The following is a 21,319-nucleotide window of genomic DNA, read 5'->3' as shown; positions in this document are numbered from 1 at the left end:
GGGAGAAGGTAATTAATAGTGATTGCATTAAAAATATGTAGTATAGAAAAATGATCTAATTTTTTGTTTTAGAAAAATGTATAAGAAAAGTTTGGAACAGCAAAAATTAACATTGGGAGATGATAAGGTTAGGGATTTTCTTTTTTTTTCCTTTTGTAGTCCCAGGACATATTCAAGCAGAATCTGGATAACCACCTGCCAAGGATCTGTATTGGGTGGGAAGTTGATTCACATCATCTGCCTTAGGAGTCCAAGATTCTATTCTTCACCCTAAAAGAATGCTCTGAAAACTATAAAGTGCTTACTATCAATAAAAACTCTACATCCAAACGAATATTAAAGTGAAAAATATGAATACAGACTCAAAGAATTAGAGAATGTTAGTTAACACTGAATGTTACAGTGCCAAATGCTTTATGTACACCATTTCAATGCGTAAGCACAGTCTTGTAACTTAGGTATTGCTACTCTCCCTGTTTTTTTCTTTCAGATGAGAAAAACAGACACAAACGGTTGACTTGCTTGAGGTTACATAGCCAGCTGTTGAACTTAAGTCTGTCACACTTTGAAGCCATGCTCTTAATTAACTAGGAAGGAATCTTAGGGAACATTTTAGTTCAGCTCTTTTGTAAGAGGCAGTTTTCCAATCGTGATACATGGATCCTACATATTCACTTATTTGTTTCTCAGTGTCTTTTGTTGTTGAGATCTAAAACTCCATTTACTTGAAGACAGAATATGACCAATTGTCTCATTAGCTCATAAGCAGCTAATAGGACCACAGGGCTTGTATTACAAGATTTGTTTATACCACAGTCATCCCTCAGGATCCTGGGCGATTGGTTCCAGGACCCCTGTGGATACTGAAATCTGCATTTGCTCAAGTCCCTTATATATTGATAAAATGGTGTTGTTTTTCTATATAACTTAAGCATATCCTCCTATATACTTTAAATCATCTTCTGATCACTTACAATACATAATAAAATGTAAATGTTATGCAAATACTTGTAAATACAATGTAAACAGCTGTAAACACTATGTAAATAGTTGAAAAAGCAGCAAACTCAAGTTTTACTGGAATTCACCCACCCCCACCCCCCAATATTTTTGATCTAAGGTTGGTTGAATCCACAGATGAGGAACCCACAGGTATTTTTTTTTTTTTAATGTCTTTATTGGAGTATAATTGCTTTACCATGGTGTGTTAGTTTCTGCTTTATAACAAAGTGAATCTGCTATACATATACATATATCCCCATATCTCCTCGCTCTTGCGTCTCCCTCCCACCCTCCCTATCCCACCCCTCTAGGTGGTCACAAAGCACAGAGCTGATCTCCCTGTGCTATGCGGCTGCTTCCCACTAGCTATCTATTTTGGTAGTATATATAAGTCCACGCCACTCTCTCACTTTGTCCCAGCTTACCCTTCCCCCTCCCCGTGTCCCCAAGTCCATTCTCTACATCTGCGTCTTTATTCCCGTCCTGCCCCTAGGTTCTTCATAAACTTTTTTTTTTTTAATATTCCATATATGTTAGCATACGGTATTTATTTTTCTCTTTCTGACTGACTTCACTCTGTATGTCAGTCTCTAGGTCCATCCATCTCACTACAAATAACTCAATTTTGTTTCTTTTTATGGCTGAGTAATATTCCATTGTATATATGTGCCACATCTTATTTATCCATTCATCTGTCAGTGGACACTTAGGCTGATTCCATGTCCTGGCTATTGTAAATAGAACTGTAATGAACATTGTGGTACATAACTCTTTTTGAATTATGGCCACAGGTACTCTTTAAGAAAAATAAATACATAAACGCCATGTGAGGAACACAAAAAGAAACACACCTGAAGACTTTTGACCAGGGATATTCTCCTTTTTTTTTAATAAGTTATAAATACTTTTTAATTTATCAATGTTCATCAAAGAGCTCCCAAAATTAAATCTTCTTCATTTTTCAGGAATTATTCATTCCCAGAGCAGACCACCTGCAGAAAAAGATGTATTTTAGAAAGTCAGGTTTCAAGCATCATGTCAGACCTATGGAGTCAGGGAATTAAGATGCTAGAAATGAATGCCTCAGCTGAGGACTATTAACTAACTGCCACAATTATTCTAAACCAGTCATGAAATAAAAGATCCACATTTTAAAATTCTATTTCTGTTTAAATAAAAACATCACGGAAACTGTTCAATCCATTACAAGGTTAAACCTTTAAAGTCTTTGTTGAAGTAAAAACTATACATTTATTTATTTTCTCAAAAACATCTTCCACAAAAGACTAAGGGAGTTTACTTTTGCAGATACTAAAGAGAAGAGACCTGTAGCCTCCTCCGTTCTGACTTAAGTGTTTGGCAAAGATCCATGAAGTGGAAGGCAGAAGGTCAGCTCTGTACACAGGCATGTCCTGTGGAAAGTTACTCAATCCCAAGGGCAAAGTAAGGGTAACACTTCTGAAATGAATTTGGAAAGATCAAAAAGGGACAGCAGCAGAGGATGGGGTTGCTGGTGTACCAGGCTTCTCTCCAGACAGCTGGCAGCCACACCACCCCCACCCCCAACCCCTATCCCAGAAGACAGGAACAATGCTATAAAGGTAACTGAGTAATTTGGGCTAGCCAACTCTTCAAGTCTAATTCAAGCGCTTCCCTCACCTAGCTATTCCCTGCATTTGGTTTAGAAAAGAAGATAAGCCTTAACAACAATATAAATATATAAACTCTCTCTTTTCTAAGGCTCAAAGGAAGAATACACTTAAAGATAAGCAAAAATGAAGCCACTCAACATTTCAAGAGATAGCAGTCTATATAGCATTGCTACCGCTTTTGTTACCAGCTACTATACATCAGGAGGGGCTACCCACTGAAAGCCTCTGGGTACAAAGTCCTTGACAGAAGAGACCCTGTGTCTTCTCATCTTGGCATTTTCTAGAGTTTTAAACAATAGATATCTATTGAATGAATAAACGTTCAAATAGCAGAAATGACCCTTTTTCTTGACTCTCAGGATATTTTGATACATCATCAGTTGTCTCCGTGTGTGTTTTTTGTGTGTGAACTATTAAGTTCTGTTAAGCTTAATAAATACTGAGTATCACCACCACTCAGTGCTGGTCCTTTAATTTCTTTCAATGATTTTAGCCCCCAAGCTGGATTCTCTAGGTTCCTCCTGGCTCCTAAAGGCAGAAAGATACCAGCTGCCATTTCCTCTTTACATTTCTAAGCAGGTTTTAGGTTCCTCTAGTTTCTCTTTCAGTAAAAGAAGCAGTCAAAAGATAGATGGGACTAGAATCACCACCATCACACCCTGTTTTTCCTTAGGAGTAGTTTTCAAGTCTCTGCCTTTGCTGCTATTAAATATTTAGACAATTTATATTTATTTATACCATCCCTACTACGTCTTCAGCTTAAGCCAGTGGCTCTTAAAGAGGGGGACACTTGAAAATTATCTAGGAGCTTCTGAGTCAACCGGTACAGTTCAGGGCTCAGGCTTGTGAATTTTGGAAACCATTCCTCGGGTGATTATAAAGGTACACTTACTTTCATACTAAGTCCAATTTACTGGATTCAAGGTACAATTAAGATCTATCTTATTTAGAAAATAACATTAAAATCTACAAAGGTTTTTGAATTAAGGGTTTCATGATCATTACTGGGAAGATCTAAGATTGCAAAATATTTTTCCTTTGAAGCTATCCTCGGAAAAATGTGGTCTAATAGTCTAAGAGATACCAATTTAGTTAAGTTTATCTTATAACAGTGCAGACAGTAGCACTGGATTTTACCCTACAGTCACTGACCTGGTTACTGAGTTATATACACCTATGCGTTTCAACAACAGGTCTTTGTAATTAGCATTCAAAATAAAGTTTTAGGATTGAAGTTCAAGACTATTTGTAATCCTAAAAATGAATATGTTGGAATAAAATCTCTTTAAGTGCAAGGAGTGAAGTATAAAGTGTTTGAGATTTGGAGAGTAAAAAAGACCAAGATTCTAGTTTGAATGCCAGCACCTATCCACTCTTAACTTGAGAAAGTCATTTTTTGACTTCACTGTCCTTCCATTTCCCCATGGGGGCCAGGGAAATAGGACACCTGGGACCAATGTAGATCCAAACACCTGTTCTTCCTCCAAAAGTAGTATCATGCTGAAAATTTAAAAATGATTATTTTCAATTCTTGGAAAGGCCCTATGTGGATTCAGATTCTTCTTTTTGTAACCAGGATTCAAAAATAATCGGGACATATATTAAACAGACCTCAACAGAATGTCTGCTATCCATGACTCCCAAGATATGGCTCTTCTGTTCTGGTTTCTCTTTGACAGTTTACAAAGCCTATTCACACATATATCATTTAATCATCATAATGACTCTAATGAAGTAGTTTGGCCATGTACTGTTCTCCTTTACACATGAGAAAACTAAGGTTCAGAAAGTTAAGGACTTGCCCAAGATCGTACAATCAGTTAAACATCAGGTCTTCTAAGTCCAAAGCTCTTGCATTTTCTTTTATACACAAATGAAGTACAAAGGAATCACTCTTACTCTCTGTCCCAATAACATAGAAAACTATGATATCTTCTGGTCCTCGTGAATATATGCTAGTTATAGCAATAATTGTATCACCTGTGAGGTCCACATGAAGTCCAAGAGACTTCTGATGCTCCTGAAAATTAGCATTTTTAAAAATCACCCTTTTTGTCAATGCAGGCTTAACCCTAAGCAACAGCTAACAAAACTGACTAGGAAGAAAGTTAGATTAGGAACAAGGAAATCATGTACAAATGTTGAGATTTCATGTCTTTGAAATAATCAATAGTTATACTTTTTAAGAAAAGCTCCCCACAACCATATTTACTTCTTTTACAAAATGATTCACCATGGGATTTCTTTAAATAACCATCTAATCTTAAAGGCACTTAAGTATATCATGTATACACAGATATCATACCATGTGTAAAATCACAAAATATATTATGGTTCTCTTTTTATAAATGAAAAAAGTGAAATCCAGACAGGATTAATGTCTTGATGAATACAGATGTAGCTAAAGTAAAACACATGCTAAGCTAGAGAACAGGAGAACCAAAGTTAAGCCTCAGGACTTCCAGCCTAGACTGTTTTCCAGTACACAGTGATACTTCTTATCAGCTGGGGACAGGTTCCTTATCCCTCCTTTTTCACAGCTCAGTGAGGAAGACTGGCCACATGTAAAATTCCAAAGAGGCAGGAAAGAGGTGAAAGGGAAAGGAGCCAGGCTCTCTATTACTCCTACATTGGTATGTAGCTTTGGCATTATCTCTCAGCTATTATTAAGTTATAAGTGGTGGTGTGGTGTGGATCTTACGGGGGAGTAAGAGCACCAAGCAGAGGGAGCCTCTGGAGACAGAGGTTCCAGTTCTGACCCTGCCTATAGGAAGTCACTTCATATCTATAGGCCTTAGTTTCCTCATTTATTGATTTAACAATCCTCTATTGAGCACCTACTATGTGCCAGGCACTGTTACTGGTCCTGGAGGTATGCCAGTGAGTAAACAGAAAATTTCTGTCTCAGAACTTACATTCTAATTGAAGTAAAGCAATTTGGATGATAAATAAATACAAAATATGCAGGCAATGGTGTAGCCTAGCCACTAGCCATATGTGGCTATTAAAATAAAAAAACAAACATACAAAAAATTCAGTTCCTCAGCTTTACTAGCCACATTTCAAGGGCTCCAGAGCCACATATGGCTAGTGGCTACCATACTGTAGAGTGCAGGCACAGAATGTTTTTATTATCACAGACAGTTCTACTGGACAGTGCCAGGATAGAGTGGGTATACATGGGGAACAGATGCTATTTTAGATGGAATGTTGATGAAAAGCCTCTCCAGTTAGGAGGCTTGAAAACAGATCTGAAAAGAGATCTGAAGTGAGGGAGAAAACGGATCTGAAAAGAGATCTGAAGTGAGGGAGTAAGTCAAGTTGCTATCTGAAGGAACAGGTTCCAAACAAAAGGAGATAATTTATTTGTGGTTTTGTTGTATACACATCACTTAACGTCCCTTTCAGCATTAAAATTTGAATTCAAAGTTCTTCAAAAAATGGTCTGAGGTTTTAGTTTTATTAGAATAAAGCATGGTACAAAAGAAACTGCAACAGTTCCATTTCTGTTTTGCAGAAAGCAATGCTTCCATGTGCTGCCTACTCTGTATTTAAAAACACTTCCTAAAAACTCACAAGATTAGAAACAAAAAATAGAGAACATTTCCCTTTTAAGTCAGACAACTGAATATTTTGAACCTCCTAAGCCATGATTCCTCTGTCTCTAACATAACTCTAAAGGCTTTTGCCAAGCCCTTTCTTGAAAGCTAAATTCTCCCCTTCCCAAATCCACCAAACACCTCTAATTTTTTTTTTTTTTTTTTGGCTGCACCATGCATCATGCAGGATCCCTACCAACCAGAGATTAAACCCAGGTCCCCTGCAGTGGAAGCGTGGAGTCTTAACCACCAGACAGCCAGGGAAGTCCCACCCCTCTCAATTTATTAGCATCATTTACTCCATACACTAGAAACTGAGACGTTATCTTTCCAGTGATACTTAGGCATGTTAGATTAACCAGGTGAACTACCTTTCAGACAGAATGCTGCCCAATGATCGCTAAATCTGTAAAGCAATAAACAGATTTGAAGCAATCAGCCTATGTATTACCTTCCCAATAAGACAGTAGCATGCTCACCATTTCATATCTTAAATCCCAGGGCTTTCATGCATTCCTTGTGGGCCTCAATTAGGGGTCCACAGTTCTCTTCTCCTTTCTCAATGATGCTATAAAACAAAATGTACTTGTTATCTAACAAAGTAGGCACTAAGCACATTAGTAGTAAATAAGCATGCAAGATAGTGATGGGGAGTGAGGCCGAACACGGATCTCACTGAATACAACTGGAGTTTTAAAAAATGCTATTATACCAAATGGCTTTGTTTTATTGGCTCTTGTGATACTTCCTTGCCCATGAAAATGTCCCACAGATAACTAGTTTTGGGGGGGGGGCACGGAGGAATCTGATTAGAAGAAATAATTATGCATATTAAATATTGCCTCTAGACAATATCCAAGGAATAATACTGCTCTATAATGAAATAAACTGAATAAAAAGTTAATGTTAATGGACAGAAAGCAAAGCTTAATTTTTTGCCTATCCCAGAGGAATTAAATTTTTGATTCTGCTCTACATTCAAATACACCTAAGTAAATCTACTTCTAACCACAAGACACCCAACACAAAGAGCAAAAAACATTTCGCCGCCAAGAGCAGCCTGATGAGCCCCACTCATGATGATCAAAGAACTTTTTACTTGCAAAATTCACAAAGGAAAGACTAGGACCACACAGCTTTACTTCTAAGGGCCTGAAAATGTAATTTTAGCACAGAATCAAGTTAAGCCAAATTCAACTACAAAAAAAATTGACTCCTGACTCTAGATATTTTGGGAGAAGCCATAGCGGTCAGAGGTAATTGATGCAGAAGTAATTTAAAGAAAGGTAGGTTCTCCTTCCTTCTAAATCCTACATATCCTTCAATAACTTTAAGGGCTGTCTGCTTGGGATAGCAAGCTCCTTATGAAACTAATAGATAGCCCTCCCTGATCGCTTACTGAATGCTGTACTGTGCTAGGCACTTGATGTGGCTTATAGCACAGTAATCCTGGAGGCAGATACTTTTATTAGGCCCATTTTACAGATATGAGGCAGATATGTTAAATAATTTGCTCAAGGTCACAAAGCTGGTTGGTGGACCAGAATTCAAACCCTGACACTGGATCCCAGACTCTTAATCATGATACAATAATATCTGAAGGTTCAATAAGTACTTACTGTTAAAGTGTGTAAGTATAGTTACCGATCATAGTAGTCTTTCAATTCTCCCTTCACAGTATTATTTGCAAAGTACTGAGTATTAATAAAAAGCACTGAGCTCCTACAACTTTATTCCCCCTCTATGCCACTTATGATCTCTTTACTTTCTATGTGAAGCCAAAAAGGGGCTGGAGGGAGAGGTGTACATTCACATTATCTGAAGATTTCTTCTGAGATTTGTTCCACAATAGAGACTGTATACCAGCGGTCCCCAACCTTTTTGGCACCAGAGACCAGTTTTGTGGACGACAATTTTTCCACAGGGTCGGGGTGGGGGGTGGGTAGGTGTTAGTTCAAGCTGTAATGCGAGTGATGGGGGAATAGTTCAGGCTGTAATGAGAGCAATGGGGAGCTGGGGAGCGGCAGATGAAGCTTCACTCGCCCGTAGCTCATAGCTCATGGCTCGCTGTGCAGCCCGGTTGGGGGCCCTTGCTGTATAAAATAGCTGTATACAATAAGAACAAAACCTTTTGCGGGTTGATGGTATTGTAGATGTACTATTCTCAACACTATAATGTCATCTATGTCATAGCCTGGTTGATTTTTAAATCATCTATCTAAAAGCGGTGGGGTTAAGGGGATCTTCCCTACTGTTAAGAAACAAACGTACCCGGTCCTGTGTCCTACTATGTCTAAATTTGGGGAGAAATTACCAGAAAACCTTCTCTTTGATACTGCCAAACCTGATACAGCAATCATTAACTTTAATGCTCCATCAACTTTAAGCTCCTTTAAATCAAGCAGCATCTTTACCCGTTTCTACGTCTTCGGACCTAAGGCTGTGCTTGACCTATAACAGATGCTCAGAAACCCTTTGCAGTAAAGAATGAACGGACGAAGCGATCTCTCTCCAATCCCCTCATGTTTCCCCAGCCTGAGCTATAGGCTCAGTCTACAGACAGCTAACTGCGAACCCTACAGGGCTCTACAACCCTCAAGAGCGCCGCACGACAAAGCGAGGGCCACGACCAGCTCCACGCGGGGCAGAGGCGCCCGAACGCAGCGCGCGGAGCCGGCCGGCCGCCCCCTCCCTGACTGCGCACTGACCACGCATCGCGCGCCTTCTTGGTCTCCGGGCAGGCGCAGCAGGGCTTCACAGGCTTCTTCTCCTGCGACTCAGATGGGGCAGGGCTTGCGGCCGCCAGACCAGGCATTTTTCGCGCCAAAAGCAGCAACTAGTACAGACACCCTAAACTCTCCAACCTCCGCAAACGCCGCCGATTAGCCCGCAATCGCTTCCGGCAGTCGCTGTGAAAAGAACAGGAAGTCCTACCTCCCTCTGACAATTGGGGGTGGGGGGAAGGAGAAGAAGGGATTAAAAAGGGAAAAAAGGCGCGTGCGCAGAAGAGGCAAAATGAAGCCATTAACGCGAGAGCGCCTCTTCGGCGCAGGCGCAGAGAGGCGAGATGAAAGTGCCGCGAGTTTGTAAATAGACGTGGGGAGGACCCACAAAGGATGAACGTAGAAAGGCTACTCAGAGATATCTCAACCCTACACCCACCACGAATGTCGAAAACCGAAGCCCGAGAAGGTGAAATGACTTGTCCACGCCAAACAAGAGAAACCACTAGCGAAAGCCAGTTCCTCTTGAATATGAGATTAGTTCCCAGTATTTTATGCTCAGCATTATCTGCCTTTTTATTGTCCTCTCCACCCCCCTTCAATTTGAACAATCCAATTCACAGGTTTTGAAAAAAAAATTCCTCTGCTACTCATACCTCACCCCACACGCTTTAAATCCTCAGCCAGTTGGTATTTATAGCTCCCTCTCCAACTGATTTGATTTCAGTATGAATTGTCCAGTCACAGGGCAAATATACCGGTTAGAAAAGTGCTTTTTCCTCGTCATTTCTCAAATTCAGTTAACACCTATCTACCTAAGTAGATAAGTAAACTGGTGCCTACGTTATTTGCAATATAATGCCCATAACCATTGCGGGTTTTTTTGCAGAGAATTGTTGGAGAAAGAATGAACATTTTTTAAAGCAGGACTTCCAGGCGTTCGTAAAATAGCTGCCTAGGGATAGATATTTTGGGTAATCACACTTTCAGTATCACCTAACCGAGGTTTGTTTCTGTATTTCAGAGATTTAGCTCAGGGAATCCTGAGGTGTGTCTGTGAACTGGTGCCGTGTAGGAGTAATTTCTATATTTGTATTTTCGAAGATACTAAGACCATCCCCATTTCGTCATCTAAAAACTACTAATTAGCATGATTTTTACTTCATTCTGCATTGATATGTTTAGTAATACAACATCCTGTCCTTACATTCTCCTGAAGTCACCCTTATCCACCATTCTTTCAACTAGCTGTTCACTCCCATTGTTCAATTATCTTGCTACTCAAAGAGTGCTTCTTGAACTGGCAATGTCGACATCGCTTGTAAATGTAGTATACTATAAACACAGTTCAACAAATCAATGGGGAAAAGAAAATAAACTGGAAAAAATTAAATTCCACATCTAGATGTGAAAGGTCAAACTAAGAAATTAATAGAAGATAGTAGAGGAGATTATCTTTATACCAAGGGGTGCGGAACAACCTGTTTGACGGCATTTCAAAAGAACAAATTGTAAGTAAAAAAATTGATGAAGTTAATTACATGAAAATAAAGGCTTAAAGATTTACAAAGACATGCTAAGTTATTTAAACTGTTACCCATACCTGCCCCTAAGAGCTAAAGGATCCTTGCCTTGATTTATCTCTTTGCTTATTTCAAAGCACCTGGTATTTGTCAAAGATGTTTTACAGCTGTCCTTCCAGGAATGTGCAGTGGTCAACAAACCTGAACCGACTCTGACTTCACCACAGAAATGTTTCTGCGCAGATGAAACCTGGCAGTGTCCAAAAGTTACCTTTGCTTCATTACTATGCTAAAATCTCCACCCAGGGGGGAAACTTGCACTTTGCTAGGCACAGTCCATGCAGTGTGCAAAGAAGTGTGGAAGACTGCACGTGCCCCAGTTGCCCCTGAAAATCTCCCCCCATTTCCTAGAGCCTTGATTATGTCCCTGCCTCCTAACCACTTAAAATTCCTTTACTCCCCTCCCCTGGGGGAGAAGGTATATTTAGAGCACAAGCTCTCCACCATTCCTTGATCAATCAATAAAGTTTCTGCTCTGCTATACCAAAGCCGGGTTCATTTGATTGGCATTTGCAACTCCAGGCAAAGGACCCATTGAGGGGTCACCGACCTGTTGGGGATCTGTAACAAAATAAGGAGGCCATTAGACTGATGTGGCGCTAATGCCATGGTGACCTACATAAGCAAACCAAAATTTAAGCCTATAAATGCCTCAAGGTTAAAAAATAAAAATGCTAAATGCAACCAATCACAAGCAGATAACTAGGCTTTAAGCTGTAGCCAGTCAATAATTAATTTCCTTACTTTTCTTCCACCTTTTTTCTATAAAAGCCTCTCCCAGAGCTCCTGTTGGTGAAGCTTTCCTAACCACTTCTGGTTTGGCGCTTCCTGATTGGAATCAATTTTTCCTCAATTAAACTCTTAAAAATTTTAATATGCCTCAGTGTCTTTTAACAGACATTAAAAGTTACCAAATAGATGACGAACTGGTAAAAGATATTTGAAATATCTAAATCCAACATGGGATTAATGTCTAGAATACTTATGGAACTTAGTAACAATAAGAGAACAGCAACCTCAATAGAAAAATGGAGAAGAGATATGAACAGACAATATATAGAAGCAAAAATACTCATGCAAATTTTTTTGTTTGTTTCTCTGCCTATTTAACACAGGAGAATATGTAGAATATGTAGAAGAGAAAATCCAAGGTCAGCACTCACAAAAAGGGCTGTTCCAAAAGTACTAATCATAAAAATGGAAAATAAAACAACAATGAGGTATCGCTTTACACCCATAAGACTGAAATTAGATCTGTACTTGGATAATGCCAAGTACTGATGAGTACGCAGGAATCCTTGGGAAGGGAGACTGGTCCTGTCATTTTGGAAGGCAGTTAGGCAGTATCCAGTTAATTTAAGATTAGGTGCATATCCTATGACTCAGCAGTTCTATTCCTGGATCTATATTCCAAAGAACTTCACAGCAAGTCCATAAGGGAACATGTTATGGGGATCATTGTCACAGCATATTTATGTAGCAGGGAACTGGAGGCAATATGGGCATTCATCACTGGGGAGGTTGATAGGGAAATGTGGAGTACAGGGTCCGAACTAGAAGAAATTGACAACATACCCACATAGTAAAATGCACTCATTTTAAAAATAGCATGGGTAGTGGAAAAAAGTCAGAAAGAGAATAGATACATAGCCCAGTACTATTTGCATATATTTAAAGAAGGTGTGCAAAAACAAAAATACGTGTATGAACACGTGTGAAATGATTTGCTTATTTAAACAGAATGGTTGCCTATAAGGAGAGGCAAGTGGGGGCAGAGAATAAAGATAAATGCAACTAAAGTACCCTTGCAGGGACCAATGATGATCATGTGTCATGCACAGAGGAGGATAATTAAGTCCTGCACCTGAAGACCAAGGACAACTATGCTGGTTGCATCCTGCTCTATGCAGTTTCGAAAACACTGTTTTATGGGGTAGAAATGGAACTTAATTATTTTAATGTCCTCTTTCACTACACTTTTAGGTGGTGTGGAAAAAAGAGACTATACGTTGAGGTGGTGTGGAAAATTTTATTGTAAGGGTTAAGCCACTTCCTTGCTTCTGAGTAAAAACAATCATTTTGTCATAAAGAGGTATTGTGACTTTCTTGAAGATGTGTGGTCATCTTGTCATACTCATTTTGGGCCCCCAACAGTAGTTAGCACATGAGACACAGCATAACTGCTTTTTACTCAGACAAATTATTCCCCCAAAGCTTTATTTTGCCCTGTTGCTGCCAAGAATCTAGAAGCACTTTTTTCCACAGAAAGATCTCCCTTAAATAAGCAGAGAAACAAACAAAAACAAATACAAAAGAAAATGTTGTTTGGACTGATTTTCCCTTTTAGTACTGTCCAGTAACTCATATTGGCACTAATAATTCTTTTTTAAATCACTTTTAAAAATATTTATTTATTTATTTATTTATTTATTTATTTATTTATTTATTTATTTATTTAGGCTGTGCTGGGTCTTAGCTGCACCGCGTGGGATCTTTGTTGCGGCATGCGGGATCTTCAGTTGCAGCATGCATGTGGGATCTAGTTCCCCAACCAGGGATCGAACCCAGGCCCCCTGCATTGGGAGCGTGGAGTCTTACCCACTGGACCACCAAGGAAGTCCCTGGCACTGATAATTCTTCACAGAGAACCCAGATTTTTAAGAATGTGCTCACTTAGAATGAATAATCAGTTGAAATGACAATATAATCTTCAACTACAATACCTTCCATATATGTAGGACTGTTGAGTTTGTGAACCATCATTTAATCTTCACAGTAGTTGTGAAAACAAGCAGGGACCCTTTGGGGCCCTCCCAGGTACAAAAGCTTTTCTAGGTCCCTTGTTTCTTGCTTATAGGAAAAAGGCTTCAGCCTCCTAGACTTTCCCTGAGTCCCAGAGTACAGATTCAGATAGTTAGTGACTAGAACAATAGGGGCACAAGACTCCTAGTTCCTCCTAAAAGGATATACATAACAACCTGATACAGATCTGAGTCCCATTACAGGAACTAAGGCCCCCACCCAGGTGGAGGATGGTAACTTCAGCCTTAGCACAAGCACAGGGGACCCCAGACTGGTTGGAACCAGAAGGCTGATGATTAAGATTCTTGGAACACCACCCTGTTACCTCACCACCAACCAATCTGAAAAGAGTCACACACCCTGTGGCACTCCCTACAAATTTGCCTTTAAAAACTCTTCCCTGAAACCCATGGGGGAGTTCAGGTCTTTTGTGCATGAGCTGCTCATTCTCTTCGCTTGGCCCTTGTAATAAACATTTCTCTGCTCCAAACTCCAATGTTTCAGTTTGTTTGGCCTCACTGTGCATCCGGCACATGAACTTGGGTTCAATAACAGTTGAATGTGTTATCTACATTTATAGCTGAGAATATTGAGGTTCATAGATGGACATGATTTGTTCAAGGTCACATAACTTGTAAGTGACAGTCCTGAGCCTTCACATCTTCTCCCTCTAAGGTCTGTGGTCTATCTACTATCTCACTTAATTTGTCTAAATGAAAGGTGAATATTATTTAAAAATTAATCATTGTTCTGTATTTAATTGGGCAACTGAACTTCTGTGTCTACGAAATGAACAAGGAAGCAATGAGAAATATCCAAGAGAGTTTAGGGAGTTAAGAGAATTGTGATAAACTGTAGACACAGATTATAGACCAAAAAACTGAAACAGCCTTTCTGCAACTGAGAAAAGATTTTTCTTGCCCATTGTCCTTCCCTGCTTCAGTGAAGACAGGATACTTGCTTGCAGTGAGCACACTCTGCGACTTTCTCAGGGTAAGCTAGTATTGGCAGGCCTTGCCCCACCCACACTTCCTTTAACTTGCTGTGTTCAAGATATAAACAAGCCCTTGTTTTCCTCCCTGAGCACTGTGGGTCTTAAACTCTTTTCAACAAGCACTTCTTTGGGACATAATATTCTCCTGCCCTTGAATAAAAGACCAAAGGATACTCCTTTCCAAAGTGAAATAGTCATTTATATCCAGCTACTTAACTCTCCTCTTGTTTCAGAATGGTACAGCTAACCCCCACACATGGGTTATTTTTTCTTCTGCCTTTTAATTTATGAATAAGTAAGTGTTCAGATCAATTATTGATCTTTACATTAACATCATGCTTTACTTTTCTTACCCAGCCTAAATGCCTTTAGATTTATGGGATGGCCTTAGTTAAAGAAAAAGGAGGAGTAAAAAATATTGTAATTTAATGTTTCCCATTCTACCCCAGGAAAAAATCTCAATAACTCACTTCCCCCAAGAAAAACACAGCAGTTTGAGAGACCTGTAATTAGAGATTAAATTTAGAGTAGGTAGGGCGTGGAGACTAAATAAAGAAAGATTGGATTCAACCTGCTGTTTACGGAGGCAACTCGGAGGTTAGTCTGTATCAAGTTCTCACTTCCCAATTCCAATTTTAACCAGGAATACTTTACTTTTAACCCTCTGGCACTCTTTGCTGTTGCTATAATTGCTAAATTTGTAGGCAGCAAGAGTTGCAATGGTGACTGTAATGGACTTTTTCATAGTACAGTGAATCTGTTATTGCGTGATACTATGGGGACACATACCATAGTACCATAGCTACAGGTGGTACCAAGCAGGCATTCTGTGGATGGGATGACAGGCCTGGTGATGTAACAAGAAACAACTAAGGAAATACTTTCTAAAATCTCTCCATGATAAAGGTATTCTTAGCCATTTTTCGTGCCTAACTAACCCCAGGTATGGAGACTTTATCAAGTAAGGGTGGATACTTGAAGTTGGTAGAGAAGGAGTGACACCATATGCTGAGAGAGAAGAATTACAAGGCTTGAATTCTCACTTGTCTAGTTAGTAGGTTCAGCAGAAACTTTGTGTAGTATTTACATTTCTGCCGCTGCCAAAAATATGCTTTCCAATTGCTGCAGATAAATACGTGCTGTACATAAATTCTCTATAGCTTTTCAATAACCCTGAAGTGTCTGAGATTTACCCTGTTTGCCTGCCACAGTTCCATGAATGCTGGTAGAAGCCAGCAAACTGCTGAGTCAGAGATGAAGGATCATTTATTACTTATAGCAGAAGCAACCAAGTATCAGAATTTTTGCACCACTTCCCTGAGCCCCAGTTCCCACAGGGTGATGTGAAGAAGGCCAGGTGACATCACAGATGTTTCAACACAGAAAAGGAAGCTTAGGAAACCCAAATCTTTAATAATGGGCAGTAAGAAAGATTGCCCTTTGCTCAAAAGGAGACAGGATCTCTGACTTCTAAGGCTGTAAGCAAACCTGCCCCTTGCTCCAGAGACAGACATTATTTCTATTGTCCAAGGTTGTTTCCTACGCAAAGGAAAGGGCAGACAGCTACCCCCTTACAAGACAAGCAGACGCATGAGAGACCCATGGAGAACTGTCTCCCAAACCTGCAAAGTGTAACTTTGATTTTAATGAACCTGTATTATTGACTAGCACCCCTCTCCAGCTTAATTTCATAAAGATTGCATATTAGTCATTTCTTGCTGCGCAACAGTATTTCCACAAACCTAGTGGTAATACACATTTATTTGTTATTATCGCACTTCTGTACTTAGGCATCTGGGAATGGCTTAAGTGGGTCCTCTGATTAGGGTCTCAAGACGCAATCAGGATTTTGGCTGAGACTGTGGTCTCATCTGAGGTTCTACTAGGGAAAAATATGCTTTCAATCTCATTTAGGTTGTTGGCAGAATTCAGTTTCTTGCAGTTGTAGGACTGAAGGATTTGGTTTTTCACTTGCTGTGGTCAGAGGCCACCCTCATCTCCGAGAGGCTACCTGTAGTTCCTTGCCACTTGGGGTTTCCAAACATGGCCATTTGCTTCCTGAAAGCCAGCAGGGGAGAGAGTGAGCAACTCCAGCAAAATGGAGTTAACTACAGTCTATGTAAAACAATCACGTCATCATATATAAACCACTACATTTGACATATTCTACTGGTTAGTGTCTTCCAATATGCTTATCAAGGGAGCTGGCTGTTGGCTACTTCAGATAATTTATCTGATAGGGTGAGGAAAACTCTTTCTGAGGAGGGGACATGCTAGCTGAGACTTCAGATGATGAGGAGTCAGCAGGGATAAGATGCGGGTAGGGGTGAGGAGCATTCTGGGAAGAAGGAACAGAAAGTGGGAAATGTAGCTATACCTGAAGACAGAAAAATATTACCATGCCATCATAACATTGTATTTTACACGTTTTTGAGTCTGTTTTCTCCATCATACAGTGAGCTGTACAAATTATCTTAGATCTTCAATACCTATTTCATAGTAGACAGTAAAGTTATATTATAAATGGATGGATTTATTCACTTAGGAATCATTTTGTTAAGCTTTCAGGTACCAGGTACTTCAGAGGTACAAATGACATGCAAAGGCCTGTGCCCTCAATGAACTCACAGGTGTGGACAGCAAAGTTGCAAACAATTACTAATACAAGGTGGTCAATGCCACTGGTGCTACTACAGCACTGGAAGGAAGAAAGAAGCCTTGGTCTATTTGGGTGATTTGGGAGACTACATAAAGGTGGCAAAATTAGCGCTGAGTCTTGAAGAATACCTAAATTAGTTGAGGGGCGAAAACAGGAAAAGGCATTTTAGGCAAAGGAATCGGTGTGAGTGGCCAAATATCTGGCTGGTTTGCAAAAACCCCAAGAAGTTCAGAAGTAGAGAAAATAAAACCAGGAGTATGTGTGGAAAGAGGGATACCAGGCCAGGAGCCTCACTGAAGTGTCTGTGGACCATATCAAAAACACAAAGACGCTAACTCTAATGTGCGACACTAGCCAAATGGGATAATTTGAGCATCATAAAGCATAATGATCACAACGGATTAAAAGAATCTGATATGTAAAATGCATGCATTCATAATGATACTAATCAAAGAAAATCTTATTGGTTAACATCGGAGGTTGCTAGGGCACCAACTCATTTCTGTGAAATTTGATAACTAAAGTGAAAGAATCCAGCATTCATGCAGACTTTTCTCTATGATCCCTGTATTTCAGGATAACCAATGAGTTGGTGAGGGAAAGTTCTTTTTACAGAGGAATCCCAAGTAATAAAGAAAACTATTGAAGGTATCAGAAATTCACTGTTCTAGCATAAAAGACTTAAGAGATACCAAAATGCAATGTGAAGACTTTTCTTTTGATCTTTTGATCAGAAAAAAACAATTATTGAATGACATCTTGGACTCAACCAGCGACATTTGAATACATACTGAATATTAGATACATAGGAATTATTAATTTTGTTAGTGTTGACAATGACGATTAAATTAAAAATCCTTATCAGTTGGAGATGCAGATTAATTTAAGGGTAAAATAATGTCTGGGTTTGTTTTAAAATACTCAAGCAAAAAGGGGAGGTAGGCGATAGACGAAACTAGATTGGCAAAATGTTGATAACTGTTGAATCTTGGTGATGGCTAGTGAGGGCTCATTATTAAAAGTGGATTCACTTTTGCCTATGTTAAAAATTTTTCCATAATAGTTTTAAAAAGCAGAGCCAGTGCCTACTACTCCACATCATCTTCAGCTGATTTAATGCCTAGGGCTCAGAAAAGGGTAGCAGAATGCGGATCAACAGTTACTAATTACCCAGCCCACCCCCAACGCTGATACCCACGGCCAGAGCTCAGTGTGCCAAAGGCTGACGTTCACGAGCTTGGATTCCTCAGCTCGAACAAGCCCCGCGGAAAGGGGATGTCCGAACTGAAAGCCCCCAACTATTCTAGAAGGTGCTGAGATTTCCCAGGCATTTCCGAAAGAGGCTAACGGAGTGTAACTGGCCGATGGCTGCAGGATTTAAGCAGCAGCCTTTTCCCCAGCCTGCAGCCCCCTGGCCTTGACCCTGGTGGGCGGCTAAATGCTCGTGGTTTGGTCACCGGAGTGAAGTGGGAAGCGAGGCCGTCCCTCTCCCTTCCCTCCTCCCCTCCCCTCCCCAGGCCTGCTCTTCTTTCCTCTTTTCTTCCCCCTTCTTCCCCCACCCCTCAACGTTCCTCTGCTCTGCGCACTTCCCGGTCCTTCCGCTCCTGCGCCTCGCCCCGCCCCTTCCTTGTCGTCACTCGGCTCCTCCTCTCACACGCGAGTCCCGCCCCTCTCTTCTGGATTAGCTGTGTGTCCTTGCTCAGCCCTTGCTCCTCGCGGGGGTTACCATAGCTACGTTGCACGCCGCATCTCGGTCTCCCTAGTCGGTCCTGGCTGGCCGCAGGGAAGAGCCGGCACCATGAGTCACGTAGTGACCGTCGAAGAGCCCCAGGCCAAGCCGCAGGTGTCTCAAACCCGGTGCGGAGGGAGGTCGGGGCCCTGGAGCAAAGTCTCTGCCAATCGAACATATGATTTCCTATACGGTAAGGGCGGCTCCAGACCTCCCTCCTGAGTTGCCGACTCCTGGGCCAGGTGGGACCTGGCCGGGGGCGCGGCGGACAAAAGACGAGCCTCAGGATGGATCCTTTGCCCGCGGTCGTCTTCTGTTGGGTGGGGGCAGCTCCAAGCCCCCGAGGTGGTGGTTCTCTCGCGGCGGGGGTGGGGTGTCTCGGAGGCCGCAGGTGCGCTCTGCATCTCAGAGCACTGAGCGGGAACACCTGGCTCTTCTCCACCCTCTTTTTCTGATAATTTGCACAGCTTTAAGCAATCGTCCTGAATCCCGTTCCTGGCGTTCTGACTTGGAGATTCACTCAACGCTACCGCATGCAAACTGCATAAAATGCCCAAAGAGAGTGCCTTTCCTGCTCCCATTCCCCGGGCAACTCCAAATTTGGCATTCTAGGTAAAGAAGGGCCAGTTTATCTCATCTTTGTTTTCAGGTTTCTCTTTTTTTTTGCCGGTACGCGGGCCTCCCACTGCTGTGGCCTCTCGCGTTGCGGAGCACAGGCTCCGGACGCGCAGGCTCAGCGTCCATGGCTCATGGGCCCAGCCGCGGAGCGGCATGCGGGATCCCCCCGGACCGGGGCACGAACCCGCGTCCCCTGCATCGGCAGGCGGACTCTCAACCACTGCGCCACCAGGGAAGCCCAGGTTTATTTTTTTTTTAAAGCTTATTCTTATCCATCAAAGTGTTGCTTATAAACTAGGTCCACTAGGTCCTTTGGGCCAGTAAAAGCCCCGGTTTATTTTAATGACCTGATTGTTCATTTATGTTCTGTCTCTTCTACTGGACCATAAGTTCCCTGAGTTCTTTAAGTTCTTGTTCTATACATTTTTGTAGCCTTCTCAGCACTTATTTCAGTGCTGGTACATATGTTAGGTGCTATGTAATTTATTATGAATTATTTGAATTATTGAATTTACTACTATAATAATTATAATCAGTAAAGCATGATTTTTCCCAGTTTTGCCCTGTCACCCTACTTTTTTTTTTTTTTTTTTTTTCTTTTTGCGGTATGCGGGCCTCTCACTGTTGTGGCCTCCCCCGTTGCGGAGCACAGGCTCCGGACGCGCAGGCCCAGCGGCCATGGCTCACGGGCCCAGCCGCTCCGCGGCATATGGGATCCTCCCAGACCGGGGCACGAACCCGTATCCCCTGCATCGGCAGGCGGACTCTCAACCACTGCGCCACCAGGGAGGCCCGTTTGTCACCCTACTTTTAACCACGTGGTATCTCCTCTCGGAATCCCAGGGTCTCCTTTGGATGGGAATCTTTAGGGCAGCCATTTCCTGGTGTTGGGAATGTGTAATGACTGCTTACATTTGTATAGTACTTTACAGTTAACACCATTCTTTTATAAGTCTTACCTCACTTATATACAATTTTGCATTTAATTTGACTTTAATGCTTTGTATCTCTCAAGTGCCTCACTCGAAGTGCCCACAATACTTTGTCACTTCCCTGAATCTACATTTGTTGATGGACTAGTAGCTACACTACTGCCCTACTAATTAAAGTCTTTTAAATATGATATATTTTTCCCAGCTTCCAAAAATATTTTATAGTACTTCCTGGGTTTATCAAGAGCTCTTTCCTCCTTTCTTTCCCCCCAGAATCTGCAATTTATTATAGTTTTCCCAAAAAGTAATCATCATATTTTGGGGTTTGAAACACTTCCTCATCGTCACCATTACTTGGTTGTGACAACTTCCTGTGCTTCTTAGAATTATTTTTTCAATATGGGTAAATTGGCTGAGGGGCTCTTTCATGATTTTCATGGAAAAATTTCCCTCATTAAATTCATGGGCTTTTGATAACATTAGGCCTGGGAGCCGAAAGGATTGGTGTTCGAATCAACTGCCAATCAATAAGTTGCCAACTTCTTTATTTTTTAATAAATTTTTTAAAAGTATGGTTGATTTACAATACTGTGTTAGTTTCAGGTATACAGCAAAGTAGTTCAGTTATTTATATATATATAGTTCAGATTATTTTCCATTGTAGGTTATTATATTTAATTTACAGTAAATCCTTGTTGCTTATCTATTTTATGTATAGTAGTTTGTATCTGTTAATCCCATACTCCTAATTTATCCCTCCCACCTCCCTTTCCCCTTTGGTAACCATAAGTTTATTCTCTATGTCTGTGAGTCTGTTTTGTATGTAGATTCATTTGTATTATTTTTCAGATTCCCCATATAAGTGATATTGTATAATATTTGTCTTTGTCTGACTTACTTCGCCAAGTATAATATTCTCTAGGTTCATACATGTTGCTGCAAATGGCAATATTTCATTCTTTTTCTATGGATGAGTAATAGTCCATTGTGTGTGTGTGTGTGTATATATATATATATATAAATATA

General features: G+C 40.7%; 2 protein-coding genes across 2 annotated transcripts in view; one reads left to right on the top strand and one right to left on the bottom strand.

Annotated features, from left to right (window-relative positions):
- Positions 1 to 1,861: 1,861 nt before the first annotated feature.
- On the bottom strand, positions 1,862 to 9,195 carry COX17 (cytochrome c oxidase copper chaperone COX17). Its single transcript, XM_082624666.1, has 3 exons — positions 8,962 to 9,195; positions 6,733 to 6,821; positions 1,862 to 1,994 (listed from the first exon to the last, which is right to left on the bottom strand). Exons 1-2 carry the CDS (start codon positions 9,066 to 9,068, stop codon positions 6,737 to 6,739), a joined length of 192 nt encoding a protein of 63 aa, XP_082480792.1. The 5' UTR covers positions 9,069 to 9,195; the 3' UTR covers positions 1,862 to 1,994; positions 6,733 to 6,736.
- A 9,617-nt stretch (positions 9,196 to 18,812) lies between these two features.
- CFAP91 (cilia and flagella associated protein 91) overlaps positions 18,813 to 21,319 on the top strand; it is a gene marked incomplete at its 5' end in the record, with an annotated part of 159,101 nt that continues 156,594 nt past the window's right edge. The window contains one exon of the mRNA XM_082625711.1: positions 18,813 to 18,936. Within this exon, the coding sequence (XP_082481837.1) occupies positions 18,813 to 18,936 (124 nt within the window). The remainder of the gene's footprint in view (positions 18,937 to 21,319) is intronic.

Source organism: Mesoplodon mirus, assembly GCF_964341445.2.
Source record: "Mesoplodon mirus genome assembly, chromosome: 6".
Taxonomy (NCBI): domain Eukaryota; kingdom Metazoa; phylum Chordata; class Mammalia; order Artiodactyla; family Ziphiidae; genus Mesoplodon; species Mesoplodon mirus.
This window is presented reverse-complemented; position numbering and strand designations above follow the sequence as displayed.